General features: G+C 36.2%; 1 protein-coding gene across 2 annotated transcripts in view; it reads left to right on the forward strand.

The window, feature by feature from the left end:
- The window catches only part of LOC131682501 (thioester-containing protein 1 allele R1-like), a 244,953-nt gene that overhangs the window by 110,486 nt on the left and 114,951 nt on the right, over positions 1-19,516 (forward strand). For both annotated transcript variants that reach the window (XM_058964014.1, XM_058964015.1), the window contains exons 14-16: positions 15,430-15,566; positions 15,627-15,739; positions 15,802-15,850. In XM_058964014.1, coding sequence (XP_058819997.1) covers positions 15,430-15,566; positions 15,627-15,739; positions 15,802-15,850 — 299 coding nt within the window. The remainder of the gene's footprint in view (positions 1-15,429; positions 15,567-15,626; positions 15,740-15,801; positions 15,851-19,516) is intronic.

A 19,516-nucleotide genomic window follows, 5' to 3' on the forward strand; every position in this document is an offset into this window, starting at 1 on the left:
GCATTAGCTCAAATGATAGGATGAATGAGGGTACGTTGTACTTGGCTTTTCGCTCAAACGCGAGCATTTCAGATTTTCCATGCAAGTTTTTTTACTGCACTGCTTCTTAGGAACGTAGCAGAGATTATGATACCTATTTAAACGTAATGCAATCACTCTAAGTCGAGGTTTCAACGAAATAGTGCGACATACTGACTAATGAGATGAATAAGGGCTCGTCTACCCTACAGAAACCCTTAAACTTTGACCTTGAGCTTGCGCGACCACCCCTGGCTGCTACTCCGTTATCGATCTCAACTAGCTGAAGTTGCACAGAGAATAAGTCCTTCAATGTGCAACTCCTGGCAAACTTAAAGTATTGATCAATACCGGCGCCGGCCAGGCCCGAACGTGGATCGCGGAAGGAAAGGGAAGGAATGGTTAGTCCGATACTTGCTTTTGCTAGAGGTCGTATACACTACTGCGCACTCCACAAGTATCACAGGAGGAGGATATTTTTGTTAGTATGAGTATAGAAGTTGGATATCACTTCTTCTTTACCGACGCCAGAGAGGTGACTTCACTATCTATACTAGATATCGATCCACCAAACTCATAGAACGGGGACCAACGGCTTTTATTTCCCTTCCGAAGGGAGACGTGACCACAGATTTTTTCAGCTCAGAAAAATCTCAACGACCTCGGCTGGAATTGAACCCAGGCAAATTGGAACGAGTGGCGGTCACGCTTACCACTCAACCACCGACGCCGTCAGTACAGAAACCCTTAACCTTTGAAGACTTTTTTCGGAGGCCTGGGCCTAGTCTTGTGAACTAAACGACTCAGCTCAACAAATTGGGTAAATATTTGTTATCGAGAAGGAGTCATCAAAAGACCGCTGCATAGTGGTCTGAAACGTCAAACACGTGAACTTAATTTACTAGAGACCAAACCATCGAATATATTCTCGGGTATCTTTGGACGAATTTTTCCTAAGAATATTCCCCAACTACCTGATAAAAATTAAAATTAGGCATGGCTTACTACGATCAAACTAAAAAACTAACTTTTTATGCTGACGAGGTAGAAAGTTGGTGTTTTCGACAAAGTTTTAGAAATGCTCGTAATGAAGAATTTTGTTAAACAACTTGAACTTGTAGGACTTAAAGTTATCGAATTATAAAGCGTTTTCTAAGGCAACACCCTTGAATTTAGTTTTTTAATATAACTTTTTCCACTGTGACTTTTCGTGCAAACCATGTTCCAAACAAATGTGAAGGCATTAAAATCACATAATATCGGTGAAGACTGTAACTAAAAATACTCATTTGTTTCAAAGTTCTCTGAGGATTTTAACATTAACAGTTGAACTTGGTGTAAAAAATTTAAAATTCCTCAATAACTCTAAAACGAATGAGTATTTTGCAAGAGGTGTGCGCCGCCCTTCAAATTTCGGATAAAATGTTTACATACAGTCTTCAACAATATTTGCAATTTTTACAACAATAATTTAATTTTTACAAGCATTCTTCAACAAAATTATGTGGTTTTAATACCTCAACATTTATCTGGAACATCGTTTGCAAGAAAAGTCACAGTGAAAAAAGTTATATTAAAAAGCTAAATTTAAGGGGGTTGCCTTTAAAAACGCTTTATAAATCGATAACCGTAAATCCTACAAGTTCAAGTTGTTTAACAAAATTCTTCATAATGAGCATTATTGTTAAACTTTAATTTTATTGTTAAACAAATAAAAAGAAAGATTTCGAGGTAATTTAATCAGGGGTAATATTCGACCTCGTATAGCCAAATCATTTTCGACTACTTAAAACAATATTTTTAGGCTCAATGAAGTTATAAGTCATCGTATGATTAGTATGCAACATTTCGTGGAATCAGTGGCGTAGCCAGAAATTTGGTTTGGAGGGGGTTTTGATGAAAATCGCAACTTTTTTGAAAAAATGCTAAAATTTAATATGAGTTTGATAAATTATTGAAAACTCAAAAACATAAGTAGTCTAACAGATGTCATTCCAGTCTACAAACAAGAAGGATCAACATGGAACAGTTTTCAAACCTCTATAGATTATTTTCTTGTATAATATGTCAATGAAGTCAAAAATTGCGATCTTTTAAAGTTGGATAAATGATCTAAAAAGTTTTCAACGTTCAAGATCACCTAATATAATAATCCTTGACTTTGAAGGTTTGACAACTTCGGGAAGTTATCAACATAAAACAGCGCCTGCTTTGATGTAGAAATTTTAGTGATTAACTCTCATAGAGGTAATTATGTTGAATTAATTTTTCAAAAATATTAAGAGACATGGTTCAGCAAAGTTTTTGATAATGTCATTTTAAACAATTTTGTTGAAAATATGAAGGCTACATGAATTCAACATATAGGGATTTAAATGGACTGGGCCTGCTATATTTCTTCTTAGTGAAGAAAAATTTAGGTGAAAACTAAAGGCACCTTGAACGCAATGTGAATTTATTATTCAATTACCGCAGAAGAGATTTATCAAATACAGTAATTTCAGAATAGCTTGTTGTAAAGGTTTTCTACTACTATATTTCGATACTCTGAATATGTGAGATATTTATGTCTTTGACAAAGTTGTTTGAAATAGCACTTTCGAAAACTTTGCTGGAGACATTAAGTGTTGACCCAAATTTGGTTGAAAAATAATTCTTGTCTATAATTACTTCTACGAGGATTAACCGTCAAAATTATTCTATCAGCAGATGAACAGTTTTACGTTTTGAAATTCTTCAATGTTACTTAACATCGAAATTTGGCAGTTTCGAATGAATGTGATCGTGACCGTTAAAAATTTATCGAGCATTAATTTTACTTTTCTTCAATAGTCAACCTCACAACTTGCAGTACTAGTACGTTGCACACAGAATTTTAGTACGCCATTCATTGCATCCTGCAATCTAAAAAAATACATTTTCAGCAAATGTTGAAATGTATGTAAGTTTTCGGTAAACAAGCTTATGTTTTATATGCAATCAACCTATTCAAATTTAGATTCCCATTCGAAAAATTGTCTCTAATCCATATTTTGAAGCATCTTTCCAAAAATGAGCTCATAATAATTCAGACAGTTATTTTATTTTACATTGAAGTAATTTGACAACTATGGGATTTTGGCTAAGATATAAGTTACAAGATCCCCTTCCCACAATTTTCCAAAAGTTTAAACACAGTTCTCAATGTAGTGATCAGAGAATATTTTTCCAAAAATATTTTGTGGAATATTAAATTAAATTCGTCAGCATCAATTTTTTTTTCAATCCAATTAATTTTGGTTTGGGGGGGGTTTTAACCCCCAAACCCCCCCCCCTGGCTACGCCACTGCGTGGAATATTTTGAAGTGTATAACACAAAATAACACACTTATGATACAAAATTCGTTGAAAACTAAACTCTCACACATCATTTAAAAACGCTAATGGCTCCACTTTGTTTTGTACAATGCACTATGGTCCCAAAGCTGTATTTAGGAAGACAAAACTGTTTGCGCCCAAACCGTTAGTTTTAAATATACCTAGTGTCTTCGGAGAACTTTCTTGATGATTTTTTTATATTAGTTGAATTAGGGTGATCCTTGTGGTTAGGGTGTTCCAAGTATCAACTTTTTAGATGTGTAAAATTCAGATACATCATGTTCTACAAAGTTATAAATCAATCAAATTGAAACAACTTTTCTGAAGAAACTGAAGATTGGGTGATGTGCCTATTATGGCAGTAGAGCCTATTGTGACCCTATTTCGTACCCCTTGGTTTCGAACCAAGCATATGAGATAATGACACTATCGATTTGGCTAAAGCAGGTGAGAAAAAATAAGCTCAAGTTATATTCTTTATTTGTTGTGCACATACGTATTCAGAACTATCCTCTAAATCCAACTTTTAATTAAAACAAAATCACCTTATTGAAATATCTACTAATCCGCCTCACTCACGTAGTGAACCGAAACTGGATGCAACGGCGCTTAGCAAAATAAACACTTACGAGCCAGCATTTACCGCCTCATATCTCGTTATTCCAGCACAAATATACTAAACATTGCACTGATACATACCTTTATTTTAGCTGGAGAATCTTTTTACGATAATTTCACTTTAAAAACATTCGTCAAATACTAGAATAGGCCTAGTGTTATAATAGGATAAAACTAAATACGGGGTTCCTATTATTTGCATGTTTTGCTGATACACTACCACAATCAAAACCAACTTTTTGTATCCATCATACAGAAAAGAATCACCAGTGCGGCCAAACCAAAACATGAACTTGTAAATATAATTTAATGCAATTTCAGGTATAAGTAATCAATTACTTTAAGTTATTCAACTAATTGTTGATTGCAGATATTTTATTTTCATCTGCACATACAATTCGGATCGGGAGAAAGCAATGTGTGATGTGAAACTTGTCATTCCAGTTGCTAACCTTCGAATGGTTTTTTTTCTGCGTGCGCTATTCTGGGCGCTCTTCTACTAACAGCTGATGAGTTTCATTGATGTGCGTGATGTTTACGTTTGTTTTGATCGGCTGAAAAAAGCAGAATGATTCGTTTTACAAATCACACGTTGGCGTCCATGATCTGCATACCTAATTAGAATCGACGCAAATGGAATATGAGGCATTGCGTTTCAACTAGATTGTTTTTCGATGAGGTGGAAATTGGCACACCCATGAGGCGATAATTGGATCGTTGAGGTGGGAATAGATGCACAGAATGGAACATTTATTTTCATTTATGCTGAAAATTGCGGCAATTCTGCTATAGAAGCATTATATAGATGTTTAAGAAACAGTACACTGATACTTTATGCTGAGAAAGGTTATAGATAACATGGCTTCTTTTAAAGTTGTTCAAAAAATAGTGCGACCCTCTCCCTAAAGGTGCCAAAATAGGCTCATCACCCTATATGGCTATCTCTAATGTTTCATGCGTTATAATTTTTGCAATATTTAAGTGGCTCTTGAAAAATTGGTTTTCTAATAATATCTTTTTATGTGTCAATTTGTCGCAAATATTTTGTTCTAGAGGTTTTTATAAATTTTTATAAATGCACAGTTTTGCCGAAGCAATAAAATTTCTATCTCTTATGTTTGCATAGTTACAGGCGGTTTTCAAAACAAATGTAAATGATTTTTCAATCTTTTAATTTCATTTGAATTATCGGAACTTTTCTAGCTTTTAGTGAAAAAACTGCGGGAGCGTTATTTCTGTTAAAAATTTATGAATTTTTAAGAATGATGCATTTTTCAACAAAAATCGTTCATAACTTTTCAAATGGACGAGATAATAATTTTGTTACTTCTGCAAAAATATGCGCCATAGAAAGTTCTAAAAGTGCTGTAAACAAAGTATTTACGACAAATCAATGCAAAATAGTGAATTAAAGGGGTCGCGTTTTCATTGTTCAATCTATTATGGTAAAATCAACTGAGGTATAATCAATGAGTGCGATAATACCAAAAGCCACGGAAATTCTGTTCTATCTCGACGAACTGAGTTGAATGGCATATGACACCCGGCTCCCAGGGCCGGGATTTGGTTGACGATTTTTAGAGTGACTGCATACAGGCCCGTAGCCAGGAGTTTATTTCGGGAGGGGCTTAAAAAATTATTGTATAAAGCTTTTTTATTTCGATTATACAGGTTTTAACCTTATGGTTATTCGCCTCTTTTTGGGTTAGAAAATTTCTTTAGAAAAATTTCTAACCCTACATGTGCGGGATTGATGAACGAACCGTGATGAGCTGCGTAAAAGGTAATCAATTTACCAACTACGCTTTACCCGCCCCTGCATAAAGCTTTTAGTTCTAATTACTTCATATTGTCACTAGAAACTAAACGAAATTTTGAAAAGTTCTTAATGAAAACAAAGCCAAATCTAAGACAATCCATGTTCTTTGTCACAAGAAAGGCTATAGTACATCAACGAATTATTGATGTTTAATTTGATTTTTATTATTTATTTTTATTTACAAGTTACAATTTACTCTTGTTGCAACAATGGATATTCTAGAGTTCTCAGTATTTATGCGCTAACCGAATATGACAATCCTTGACGGTGCTGGAAAACGCAAGGTGTTCTAAGCTACACGTTTAAAAGGTGTAGATGACGCTAAATCGAAATGAGTAGAAAAATATCCATAAAATGTTCGATCGAAGAGAATGTCGAAATTTGCACAAAATCTTCTGATTTAGCAAACGAATTGTAGATGGTTCAACTTCTATTTTCTTGATCTGGCGTCCTGTAACTATTACCAGTTCTAATGCATCATGCTAACATAATTTTTTGGCATACCCCAGTTAGGAAGGAGGATCTTTGGTGATCAATAGGATCAAAATATATGGGTCATTCCACGTCTGATTTACAATCAAAATTTGAATTCCTTCCAATTTTTTTTCTTGCATTCATTAGTTAAAGTAATTGACACGTTTTTTTTATTTTGGCTGAATATGATTTTTTTCAAGTTATTAGTTTTTGAACTTTTGAAGTTTATAACATTGAACATTTTTCAATCACTTATAACTCGGAAACTAGGGGCATATCACTTGTGATGCATTTTTAAAAATCAGCAAAATTAAATGCATTTCTTTCCATCAAAATAGAAATTCATAATGTATTTTGCGTCGCGTGCAATGTTTTTGCGTTGCGTGCAATGTTGTTTGCGTTGCGTGTAAGACGTCAAAACCCTACAGAAAAACTAGCCCTACATTTAACAAAACGTCGAACAAAGTGGATCAGCGTAGTACGCTTGTTAAACAAACTTTTCTGCGAGGGAGTGCAAAGCTGATGCAAAAATGGAAATTAAATGCATTTTTTCTAATTTGATGCAAATTTGTTATACATTCTTCGAGTGATCTGCCCCTAGCTCGGAAACGATTCGATATATGGAAAAAAATATTAAATAAAAAAGTTGTGTACTCAATGAGCTCACTGAAAAAAATAGCAATTTCATTTTGTTATATAACTTATGAAATTTGCAATTGTTTGAAACAAATTGAATTTTTTAAAGTTGGACCAATTTTTAAAATAATTGTGCAAAAATTTGGGAGTGGATATCAAAATACTTTGCGAGATATTACAATTATAAACTTAAAACAAGGCAATTTTACACCAAACGCCTAGTGATAGGCCTATTGTAATTGAAATATCTCGTAAAATACTTCGAATTTCTTTCTGAAATTTGTACACAATCTTCTCGATATAATTATAAATTATTTGAAAAAGCTAAAAAGATTTTTTTGGCTCCACCCTGAAAAAAAATTTGTTACTAATATTTGCATAATACATAAATTATTTAACAAAAACAAATATTACAAAAAAATCCGCCGAGATCTTCCGAAAACGCAGCTTTTATTATTTAATGCTTTTTTCCAGAAATCTAATAGTTTCTCAGTTATGAGGGAATGAAAAATGTCCAATTCTATTAAATTTATAAAACTTTAAAAAATCACTATATTATTAAAAGTCGATATTTGTATGTATGTGATTTATGGACTCCCAAACGGCTTAACCAATTGCCGTAAAAATTTATGCATAGTAGGAATTTGTTATGGAGCGTGTTTGTGTGCTATTGGTGAGGATTATCTGCCTACAAGAAGACGCTTCGGAACAAATTATGGTTTCCTCCTATTTCGTTGAAAATCGCATCAACGTGCGATGGGTATTAGCTAGTACTTTATAAAGTTCAAAAACTCATAACTTGAAAAAAAAAATCAAATTCAGCCAAAGTAAAAAAATCGTGTCTATAATTTTCAGCTAAAGAGTGCAAAAAAATGGAAGGGAACTAAAATTATAGTTGTAAATCGTGGAATGACTCGCATTCTGCAAATTTAGGCTAATTTTCGCCTAGGCTAATTTGTTGAGTAACATAAGTACTGAATACCTGACAAGGTAGAACTCGTTAAAGGCGATGTTCGTAAGCATAACCTCTATTTTCACCTCCAGCAAATATTTCCCATCATGAAATTCGGTTATGCAAAAATTCCAATAGCCAATAGCCTCCACGTTTGGCTGGAGCACCACTTCTTGCTTCTACGATTCAATCATCCGACGGATCACCCCAGCAAGAATTAAAGTAACAGTTTCTTTTGTTCTTCCGACGAGTCACACTATATGAAAGGAAGTGTGTTATCAGACTCGGCATACTGAGTAGATATCGTGACCGATGTCTTCGGTGGTTCGAAATAGCAATCTTCCTCACCATTCTCCCATTAATTTGTTGAAACCAAACAAGATACAATTTTTTTTACGAGTTACCGAAAAACATGTTGCTTTTTAAATTTATTTTTGAAAAGTTTCGGGGGGGGGCTTTAGCCCCCTAGCCCCCCCTCTGGCTACGTGCCTGACTGCATAACCTTTCTATATGAGAAAGGCAATAATGAGAAAAATAAGAAAAAAAAATCAATAACCTCGTAAATAACGTCAGGACCAGTAGTCGCACTAAAACAAAATGTTCAAACGAACGAAACCTTTAATTAAACATTATAATACTTCGTATTGATGCACTACATCCGAAGATATTTGGATTATACTGAACATATTTTTTATTTTAAAGGCGAAATTCATTTTTTTTACTGTAACTCGAAAACTGTTCTACTGTAATTGTTTGTGGCCTCATTTTCGAGCTCAGCATACGATTTTACATTGAATATAATTAGCAGCTTATTGAGTTCAGAAATGCTATAAACTAGTGTTATTTATTGAATAGGCTTTATTTAATTATAGGTATTAGTTATTTAGCAATTAAACAATAATGGATGTTAGTAAGTCTTCTAGTTCCTGTGGGTACCGTAAACCGGGGTGACATTGATCACTTTTCGAAGTAATCATTACATATTTTTAGGCGCAACACATTTTTTTCAAGTTTAAAATTTTTAAACCATGTACTGGTGTATGGAGCACAAGATTGGATGGTTTTACCTAAAATTGTCCGCTTACAGCTATTTTTTTTCAAAAAATATTTCAAGTAGAAGTCCGTTTTCGTGTTCCGGGGTGACTTTGATAACCTGCATGTTCATCCACATTAAGTTATTTATGTCAATGTTTTTCATTCAAATGTTTGCTTAAACTAATTCTGGAAAGATACTCATTGTTAAATAGATGTTAATTGGTATTATACAAAGTATTTCAATGTACTTAAAATTCGAGTAACCAAAATTCGTATAATTTGTGTCCAACTAGAATAAAAGATTCTGAAAACCTTTAAAACTGCTAAAATTATTTTATTTCAGTGCTTTATCAATGTGCACAAAGTTTCATCCATTTTAACACGATGGAATATTGAACAATAAAAAAATGTTGTGAATTTTAGATTAAAATAATTTAAAATAATTGCCAGCTAGTTTTACAAAAAAATGTATTTAAAGTAAACAATCTCTTAAAACTAAATTTGGCATATCCCAATCTAAAGGAAAATGAAAACTCGCTTGTAATTTATTACTTTTGCTCAAATCTGAGATTTATTTGTTTTATGAAAAATAGACACTTTACGAAGCTTCGTAACATAAGGTAAAGTCAAATTTCGGGTATTTGAAGTTTTTGTACCCCAAAACCGAACAATATACTCAAAAAGTATAACAAATCAGTATTTTATATGTTTAGAGTAAAAATTGTTCTAAATTAAAATGATTCAGTCGATTATTCTGGTTTAATATGCGATCTACGAAAAAAGTTACGAGTGATCAAAGTCACCCCGATGATCAAAGTCACCCCGGTTTACGGTATTATAATTTATCACTCACTCGCTCATGCCTAAAAATTGATACAATAGGGTCAGAATTTACCATTTAACCAGTTAAAATATCTTCGTTAATGTACGTGACAATTTCCTCGAGTGATCCCTGCTATATCTTCGAACTTCTTTATTGGAAGCCTCTTGAGCTTCAATAAAGAAGTTTGAAGCCAATTGAAAGAAAAGACCTTTTTATTGTTTTTATTCAATCTGTCAACGAACGAAGGGTAAATGTCAAATATCTTTACATTATCTCGAACTCCCTCGACTGCTTCGAAACATTGATTAGTTTCAAAAACAATCATAAGTCATAGATGCGTTCAATCTTCTGTTATTATTTAATTAGAACACGATGATATTCTGAAAGAAGATGAAATTTACTTGAATATACAACTAATGGCGTTCTTTTCTGCTTTTTCCTACCTTAGTAAAAGTAATGATGAATATTCAAGATTATATATGTTAAGATAGCATTCTGTATTCTAAAATGATAAAGTTTCCCAATATTCAAGAATTTTTTCAAACCATTGTTAATTTTTGTTGCACATTGATGTTACGTGCATGAATTTTGAAGATATTTGGGATTAACTTTGAATGAACATGTTCTAATTTCAATTATCAGTTAGGTGTGTTAATCCTCAAAAAGGCAAACTAAAATTGTGACTTCAAGAAGCATCGTTCTTAAGACCCAATGAAATTGAAAGCGTTTTCTTTGTCGTTTTATCAGAGAGAGAGAGAGAGAATCGAAAGCCCGAAAACGCTCGATCATTCTTATTTCAAATTTTAAGTTCTTTGGAACTAGAGAATTGTAACTAGCCGGGCCTCTGAGACCCGTTGCATTTATTATTTATTTATTTATTTATTCTTATTTTTCATCTGACCTGTGTTGGTCTACATGAAATGTTTCTAGAATGGGAAAAGCCTATTTCAGGATACGCTTCAGAAGCAATCCTCAAATGGGCGTAAAAACCCATCATCTTTTCAAATTTTTCACAGTTGATTACAATGATTTTACACTACAATTAAACTTAATCACATAGTACACAGTATTGCAAGAACAAAAATTACAAAAATGGAATCTTAAAATCTAAGTCAACCTTCTTAGTCTATTTTTGAAAACATCACAAGATACAGAAAAGTCAAAATGGTCATAAACACTATTAAAAACATTACACATCGCCCTAATGGGTTCGTTCTGACCGTACTCTGTGCGCTGAAATTCCAGTCTTAAGAAGTTATGCGATCTGAGATTTCTAGGGGGCACATAGATATTTATTTGTGAGAGAATATCTGGAGCATCTATTTGACCAGTTAATATCTTCCCAACAAATACTGCTCTAAATGTGTTCCGCCTTTTCGCTAGGGTTTCCATATCGAGCAGACGACAGCGATCGATGTACGGTGGTAGCTCTGCTGGGTTACGCCATGGGAGGGTTCTAAGAGCAAAACGGAGGAATCTTGCCTACACTGCTTCTATTCGGTTGATCCAAATGTTCGTATAAGGACACCAAATGGGTGCTGAAGCTTCCAGGACAGATCGAACTAGTGAGAAATAAAGTGCCCGTAAACAATATGGATCAGTGAATTCTTTGGCGATTCTTATAATGAAGCCGAGGTTTCTATTTGCCTGTGCTATAACATGAGAGTAATGATTTCTGAATGTCAGTTGTGAGTCCAGGAGTACTCCGAGGTCTCTGATAACTGTCATTCTCTCTAGCGATTCCCCTGATATGGTGTAGCTCCAGAGTATTGAATTTTTTCTGCGAGTAAAAGATATTATGGAACATTTGGCCACGCTGAGAGCCAGCAAGTTGCGACTACACCAATTACAAAAAGCATCTAAGTGTCGTTGCAGTGCCACGCAATCTTCTATTGACCGCACAATGAGAAATAGTTTGAGATCATCAGCGTATATAAGTTTACACCCTGGAGGTATAATATAGCAAACGTCATTGAAGAACAACGAAAAAAGCAACGGTCCTAGATTGCTCCCTTGAGGCACTCCCGACAAGTTAATGAAGCTGTATGACTCGCTATTTCCTAATTTTACAGATAGAGAACGATTTACGAGATATGATTTAAGCCACCCTGTGAAATTTGACGAAGCGCCCAGCCGCTTTATCTTTGCCAGTAGAAGAGAGTGATCTACACGATCGAATGCTGCCTTGAGATCCGTCTATACAGTATCGACCTGAGATCCAACTTCAATATTTTTAATACAGAGCGAAGTGAATTGGGCTAGATTAGTAGTTGTCGATCTGCCTGAAAAAAAGCCATGTTGATCCTTCGATATATATGCTTTGGTCTCACGAAACAGCACGTTTCCTACTAATATCTCAAATAACTTTGATCCAGCGCAGAGTGAGGTTATGCCACGATAGTTCGCAACATTTTGCTTATCACCTTTTTTAAAAACGGGAAACATAACTGATTTTTTTCCAACACACGGGAAACGCCGATTGCAACAGTGATTGATTGAAAATTAGCCTTAAAGGCGTACACAATGCGCTTGCGCATCTTTTCAGTATAATGGAAGGAATACCATCTGGTCCTGCTGATGTTGAAGACTTTAGCTTTCTCATGGCAGTTAAAATGTCTTCGTCAGTAAATTGGATATTACCTACATTAATTACATCATGAGGGACATTCTGAAGGCCATATTCCACCTGAGTGGAGTTAGCCGAGTCCTTTTTAAACACACTGGAGAAATGTTGAGCGAATAGGTCACAGATGCCGCTTGGAGTGCTTGATGTTTCACTTGCAAGAAACATACTGGAAGGAAGCCCATTTTCTTTGCGTTTTCCGTTAACGAAAGACCAAAACTGCTTTGGATTTTGTTTCAGGTTTGATTGGGTTTGTGCTACGTGTCTTGAATAGAGGAACCGATTATATGTCTTGTAACTGTTGCTAGCTTGAATAAACTCTCGTTTTGTAATGGGGTTTCGTCGGCTGGTGTAATGCCGAAGCGCAGCTGCTCGCAATCTTTTCAGTTTACGTAGCTGACGATTGGACCATGCCGGTTTTGGTCGGGGACGTGGTGCGGGAACTGTTATTCTGAATAGCTGTTTCAGGACCAGTGAAAGTTTTTCTACGGCAACATCTACATCGATCGCGGAATTTAACAAAGTCTCCCAATCAATTGCCTGTAGTGAACTTTGAAGCCTGGAGAAATCAGTCTTCGAAAAGTTGAACTCCCTGACATCCAGAATTTCGTCAAAAATAACCAACTGGGGACAAATCTGCGTTACTAGAAGAGGAGGATGATATGCGTCACAGGAAACTAATGGCTCAAGGGCTTCTGAAACGGCGCAGTTAATAGAAGCTTCTTCATTTACGAACAGGAGATCCAGGGTTCGATTTCGTCTGTTATTTACGGTACACATTTGCAGCATGTTCAATATAGACATTCCGTCCAATAAGGCAATACTCGCTCTCGAAAAGATAGATTCAGAAGGATCTGGAAAGGCATAACCGGAGGGTGTACTCTTCCAAAGAAGTCCTGGCTGATTATAGTCACCAAACAGTAGATGAGCCATGTTGGGTTGAATGGAAGTTGCGATGTCAAGTGCTGAGTCTATGTGCTTCTGAATAATATCTATATCACTTGCGGAATCAGGGGGAATGTATACTACGCCTACACAAATATTAGTATCGCGCCCGCGAATATCTACCCATAGTTGTTCGAGATCGTTACTATCCGTTTTATGTTTGGACGAGAGCCGGTTGGACACTGCAATAAGCACACCACCACCACGTTTTTTCCCTGTACTGTCTGGATCGCGATCTTTACGGTAAACCGTGTACCTTGGGCCGAATAACTGGATCGAATGGATTTGATCATTCAGCCACGTTTCGGTTAGAACAATGACATCATATTCGGCCTCTGAAACAGCGACGAACAACTCGTCAATTTTTGTGCGTAGTCCTCTCACGTTCTGGTAGTAGATACTAAGTTGTTCCTCCAGATAGTATCCTGATGGTTGAGCGGTAGAAAGACGAGCGGCGATGGTGGTGGCGTCTGGCTGTAATGGGGGTGGATTTTCAGCGGGAGCAGCATCTGTATGTCCTACTTTGGAAGAACATATACATTCATTGCATTTACCTGTGTAAACAAAAGCAGGAACTAAAATTGCTCTAATTGTTTTAGACTGCTGTTATCTGACCGGAGCATATCGTAGTCTCTGCTTTCAGATTTTGTTGTCAACATACAGGCGTCGGAGTTAAGCTGATCACGTCCGTTGGTAAGCTGATGGGCGCAGATGGGCGTCGGTAATGGGTTCTAGCTGATTGTGCCCATCGGCAAGCTGCAATTGTGGATCTGGCCGGGAAAGGTCGCTGCCATAGCAGTTCCTTAGAAGTTCCTTAGAAAACAGTTCCTTAGAAAACAGATGAACGTCGTTGATGGAATCAGGCTGATTGCATCCGTCGACAAGCTGCAATTGTGGATGAGGGTTAAAAGAGCTCGAAATCTGAAAACATCTAAAAATAGTTAGAGATTTTCAAACACCAAAATTATTCACAGGCTGCTAAATCAACTAATTTGGACCAAAGGAAAAATGTTTTTGATGAAGAATATTGCATTTCATTTTTGAGGTTTTGACCAGTTTTGTATTACTGTGCTTTGGCGGAGTCCTAGTTTGGCGCTAATTGTTGTTTAATTAGGCTTTCCTTTTTAGTTCGACTTTCGAACAATAATTTAAACGAACGAACACTTATACTGACGTGAAAAATAAATGATACACTTATTCTGATTTATTTTAAAAGAAATTCCTGTTCAGTGGCAAGAATATGGATGTGTGCAGAATTTGACAGTACTAAACATATGCAAAGGCCTACATGCAGAACCGTCAGATAATCGTCTTCGTTCTGGAATATCGTCGAAATGATTTCTCGTTGTAGCCTTCGATGGTTCTTAGTCACAACGGAAGCAAATAAAGTGTATTCCTCGAAAGGGCTTCGCGAAGTCCACAAATAAAGCAAATAAACTTTTGTTTTATTTTGCGTTTGGATTTTCTTCTTTGTTGTTTTGATTTCCAAAATGGAAAAAAAGATATTCGAAACACTGAAATCCAAATCTTATAAGAAAATAGCCAGCTAGTAGAGGACTGACTTATTTTCACTTATTGTGAAAAGCAGATCAGCATTTCTGATCCCCCACCAAGGCTGTCGCTCTTCGCGAGGACCAACCCAGCCAACCGCATGCCACGGGCCTGCTGAAGGGGCCCAGATCACTAATTGTAAATGTGTAAAAAGAACCACATATTTTGGAGTCATTCTTGGTGCGCTTCATATCTTTATTATACGTTTTTTGCAATCTGCGAATTCACGCAGTTTTCCAAAATTGACTCCTGGACACCCTTTTGGCGTTAAGTATGAGCACGCGCGAAGCAACGAATCTTTAAAAGCGGGTCAAAAGAGAACGCAACTACCAACATGACATCAACATTTCTCAGCCGACCACCAGGCACGATCTAATGCATCAGGAGAGATTTGAACCCCGCTAGAAAGCCACACGCCGCCAACGACGACGACAATGTTGTATGTAGTCACGTAGCCCGTCCAAGCACTCTGTATGTCGGTACCGCGCCGGCTGAATAAAAATCTTTATCTGCTCGCATTTGTGCGTTTATGTGGGCAATTACGAATTTTGACTTATGTGCTGTAATTTTGTTTGCAGGGACAGTCTCCGATATTGGTAAAAATAAAGAGCTGGAAATACGTTGTCGAGACCTGCAGAACAGGTGTGACCGGCTGGAGAAGGACTTGACCGGTGCATACGCCATCATCGATGATTTGGAGTTTGAGCTAGAAAGTGTAAGTTCTAATGAGGAAATGATTCAATTTATTTCGGCTAATTTTTGGGTTCTCCTTCAGATTGATTATTTAGAGAATGAAAATGAACGATTGCAGCAGGAAGTTCGACATTTGAAGTCCAATCATCGATTCCATGATATTGTGCCAAACGTTTATGATAAAGGCGTGAACAGGTTAGAGTTGCGAAATAAGTTGCTAGCTTTGGTCTAAAAACTCAACTCTTCTCGTTCGCTAGGTCGTCAATGGACGAGGCGGATGGTGATGCAGTTGTTTCAGCGAATAAGGTAAGGCATACACACAGAGACACAATATTAGATTAGGTCCTCTTGAGATTAGCCTCACGCTGAGATTAGTCACGTCGCAGCAGGCCGATAAGTGGCACTTCGGAGGACAACTAAAGCAAATGGGCTGGTCGATGGGACAGTCAGGCTTGTTAGTCGCTCGGTTAACTCGCTTCCCACCCCATACACACATGTGAAGGTGTGACCCTAACCCGTCGTTTCAAGGTCATGACATGTTGGCTATCGAACACCGCAGACAGAGATTGTGCAAAATAATTCAACGCCGAAACCTTCGCGCAGACATGTGCCCCTGGAGGCCATTCTCGGGCTTGTTCGAAAAACCGCATGCCTGTGGACAGCAGTTTTTGTCCCCGTCATTCCGTGTCGTCCGGTTCGGTTCATTCAAAAAATGTTTACCTCGGTTGACCGCACTAAATCTTGGCATCAAGAGCCAGGGTTCAGTTGAATGGTTCAGTTTTCGACATAATTAAATTTCATTTTCCCATTCGCGCCAAGACAATCATTGGTAAGCTTGATGAGTGGTCGCGGGTTTGTTTAAAGGCACCTGAATCAACGAATCAATGAGCAAGAAATGCAGGCTTGGCCTTAATCTGGCTGCATGCACAAACTTAACTACCAAACATGACAGAGAAGACAGTTTACTGAATTAAATGTGATTAATATTTTAAATTTAAGTTCAGTTTGAACATTATCACCGTCTAGCAAGGACATGGAGCATACACTGCTGGCCAATAACATAGGTGTATGGTAGATTATTTTGTATTTCTCTTAATTACACATACCAAGTTAAAACAGTCTTAATCACACCTACCGCACACACGAGCCTTGGTATCTGTCAAGTTACTAGTGCACTGAGAAAAATCCTCTGGTATCTATTACCTGACTTTCGTGGTTGTTTTAACTATTTGCAAACATAGCAGTAATGACCATGAGATCGATAATACTAAACTTCTGTATCGTAATAAATACTACTAAAATTGATTGCCGCTTAAGTATGCTGTTGTTATTTATGACAATTTCCACATGCTCACTCCAACAATATCTATCATTAAAAGACGGACGATGGAATAGTTAGAAACACTATTAAAATAAAAGTAAAAATGAAAATATGAACATGGTAAACATCTTTGAAATCACCATTGTCATTGTTATAACTACTTTTCGTTTGATTGTTCTCTACACAATAAAGTAAGAAGTCGTGAACACTAAATTTATAGTTATTATATGAATGAAAAGATCGGAATAACTATATACACTATTTATATGGACGTGATCTTGGTTGTGAACACCTTTTGCGTATAGTGGTTTTGAGCTGACAATGCTTTGTACTACTAACAACCATAAAACTAGTTAATGTATGCGTTCCCATTGATGAGGCCATTACAGTGAAAAATTGTGTACATAAAACACGAGCGTGCTTTTTAGTGCACTTATTAATTTTATTTTTTTTTTTTTTGCTATTTCAATTATATTATCTCTGTGATATTACGGTAAAGCGATGATCTCGCAAGTCCAGTTCCAATAAGGAAAGATATTTAGTGGCCAAATAGAAGCGTAGCACTAGCCTTACAATGTACCAAGGTCTATGCACTAAGAATTGGCTTCTAAGCCCTAGGAAACAGAATATTATGTTCCGCAATGGATTGTAGTACTAAGTGTATGCTTTGCTAAATAATATTTCACTATGTGAGTAAATATTTCAATTTCTTTTAATGACACCGTATTAATATCATAAAATTTGCGTTTCTTTTAGCTAATCGTAAAGGCAGAAATAGAAGACTAGGTTTTGGTTGCTGAAACGATTATTATCTTTAATAAAAAATGTATGTCATCAATAAACTAAGAGATGCGTGAAAAATTGCGAAAAGCTAGATTGACTGAAGCTCGCTCAAATGCAGTTTTACCATTTATACAATTTGGCGCGTCATTTCCATAGCAACGATATCCCATTTTAACATAACTAATCTAAAAATGTCAAAATCCCAATGTTTTAGTTATTACAAACAAGCCTTGGTCAAGATGGCTACGCTTATTGTTATTCCAAGCATTTCACTTATTATGGTCATTCATCCAACAGAGTGTTCAATTTTACTATTATGCATAATGCATAGTAAAACATTCCATTCTCCTGGTTTAGTTATAACAAACAGTTCCAGGTGAAGATAACTATGCATATTCTTACACCGAGCATCCCACTTATAATGGTCATACTTACAATAGAATGTTCAATAGTACTATTATGGTCCAAAGCTCTTGTATAGTGATTTTGAACATGGATGTGGTTAAAATGACCTGACGCTATAGTCGGTTAAAAACCACCATACTCGCAAATTCAAGTTAACCTCCTCATATGGTAAATGTTACCATATAATTTTTCTTAGTGTGGGTTGTTGGCGCTGATTATATTTGCAATCTTTGACAAGATGCAAAACAAGACTACCGCAGGCTTTTTTGTGTGGTCAATATAATAGGTGTGTGAAATATATTAACGGGTTATTATGTTACATAATTCCATTAAATGTTTTATTTGGTGAAATTTGTATTCCGCGTGCTAATAAATGTATTTAAATGTTAAATAAGTCAAAAATTTGATATAGAATGAGTTGAGCAGCTCACTGTACTCAAGTGGAACGAATTTTGCTAAGATTTTTTGTTCAAGAAGATAAGACGTACAAAAAAATCACGAATACACTTCGGCGTTCCGAAAGCTTCGTTTCAAATGCCTTAAAATCTTTGAAAAAAGGAGACACGCAAAAAACCCAAGAAAACATCTACAGCAGCTGACCATCGTATTGCAACATTAGTGAAATCAGATCCATTCGCGTCATCCAGGACTAATTCAGCACAAATTGGAAATGTGGTAAGTCCGAGAACAGTTCGCCGTAGGCCGTAAAATTCCAATCTTCCAGAAGGAATTGCTAAGAAAGTTCCACTATAGCGAAGTAAAAGCCCTCGAAGAAATATACAATTAGCTTTTCAATAGCGTTAATGGGCCTGGTTCAGCATGAATCAAAAAATGATGGCATATACTTCGGAGGGACGAATCGAAGATTTGACCTGTTTTCCTCCGATGCACAACGAAACGTTAGACGTCCAAGGTTTGAGTTTGATCTGCGACACACGCAAAATATGATAAAACACAGAGGCGAGAACAATGAGGTTTGGGGCTGCTTTTCGTGGAATGGCGCAGATCCTATTTTCCGCAACACCACTATAATGGCAAGATTCGAATGCAAGGGTAAAGGATGGACATCCCAAAGAATATCATGCAGTCCTATGCCAAAGATAACGTGCCTTTATATGGCAGTTTCAGCCAGATATTGATCGAAAACACACATCGAAGTATGTAAAGGAATGATGTTGGGATAATAAAGTGACTATAATTTCGGACCCTGCCAATCTCCTGCCATCAATCCAGTAGAAAATCTACGGAATGTACTTAAAAAGAAGCTATCCAGTCAAAATATCACAAATAAGGAAGTTTGTGGGAAGCAGTTTAAAAGGAATGGTACACACCAAAAAAAATCTGAATTATATCGTTGACGTAATTGTAAACATGACATAATTCAACAAACCGTAATTTACGAAATGACGGAACATTACCGTGTTCCGTTTAATTTTACATGAAACACATGCTTTACATGCGCA

This window comes from Topomyia yanbarensis, chromosome 2, assembly GCF_030247195.1.
Source record: "Topomyia yanbarensis strain Yona2022 chromosome 2, ASM3024719v1, whole genome shotgun sequence".
NCBI classification, from domain to species: domain Eukaryota; kingdom Metazoa; phylum Arthropoda; class Insecta; order Diptera; family Culicidae; genus Topomyia; species Topomyia yanbarensis.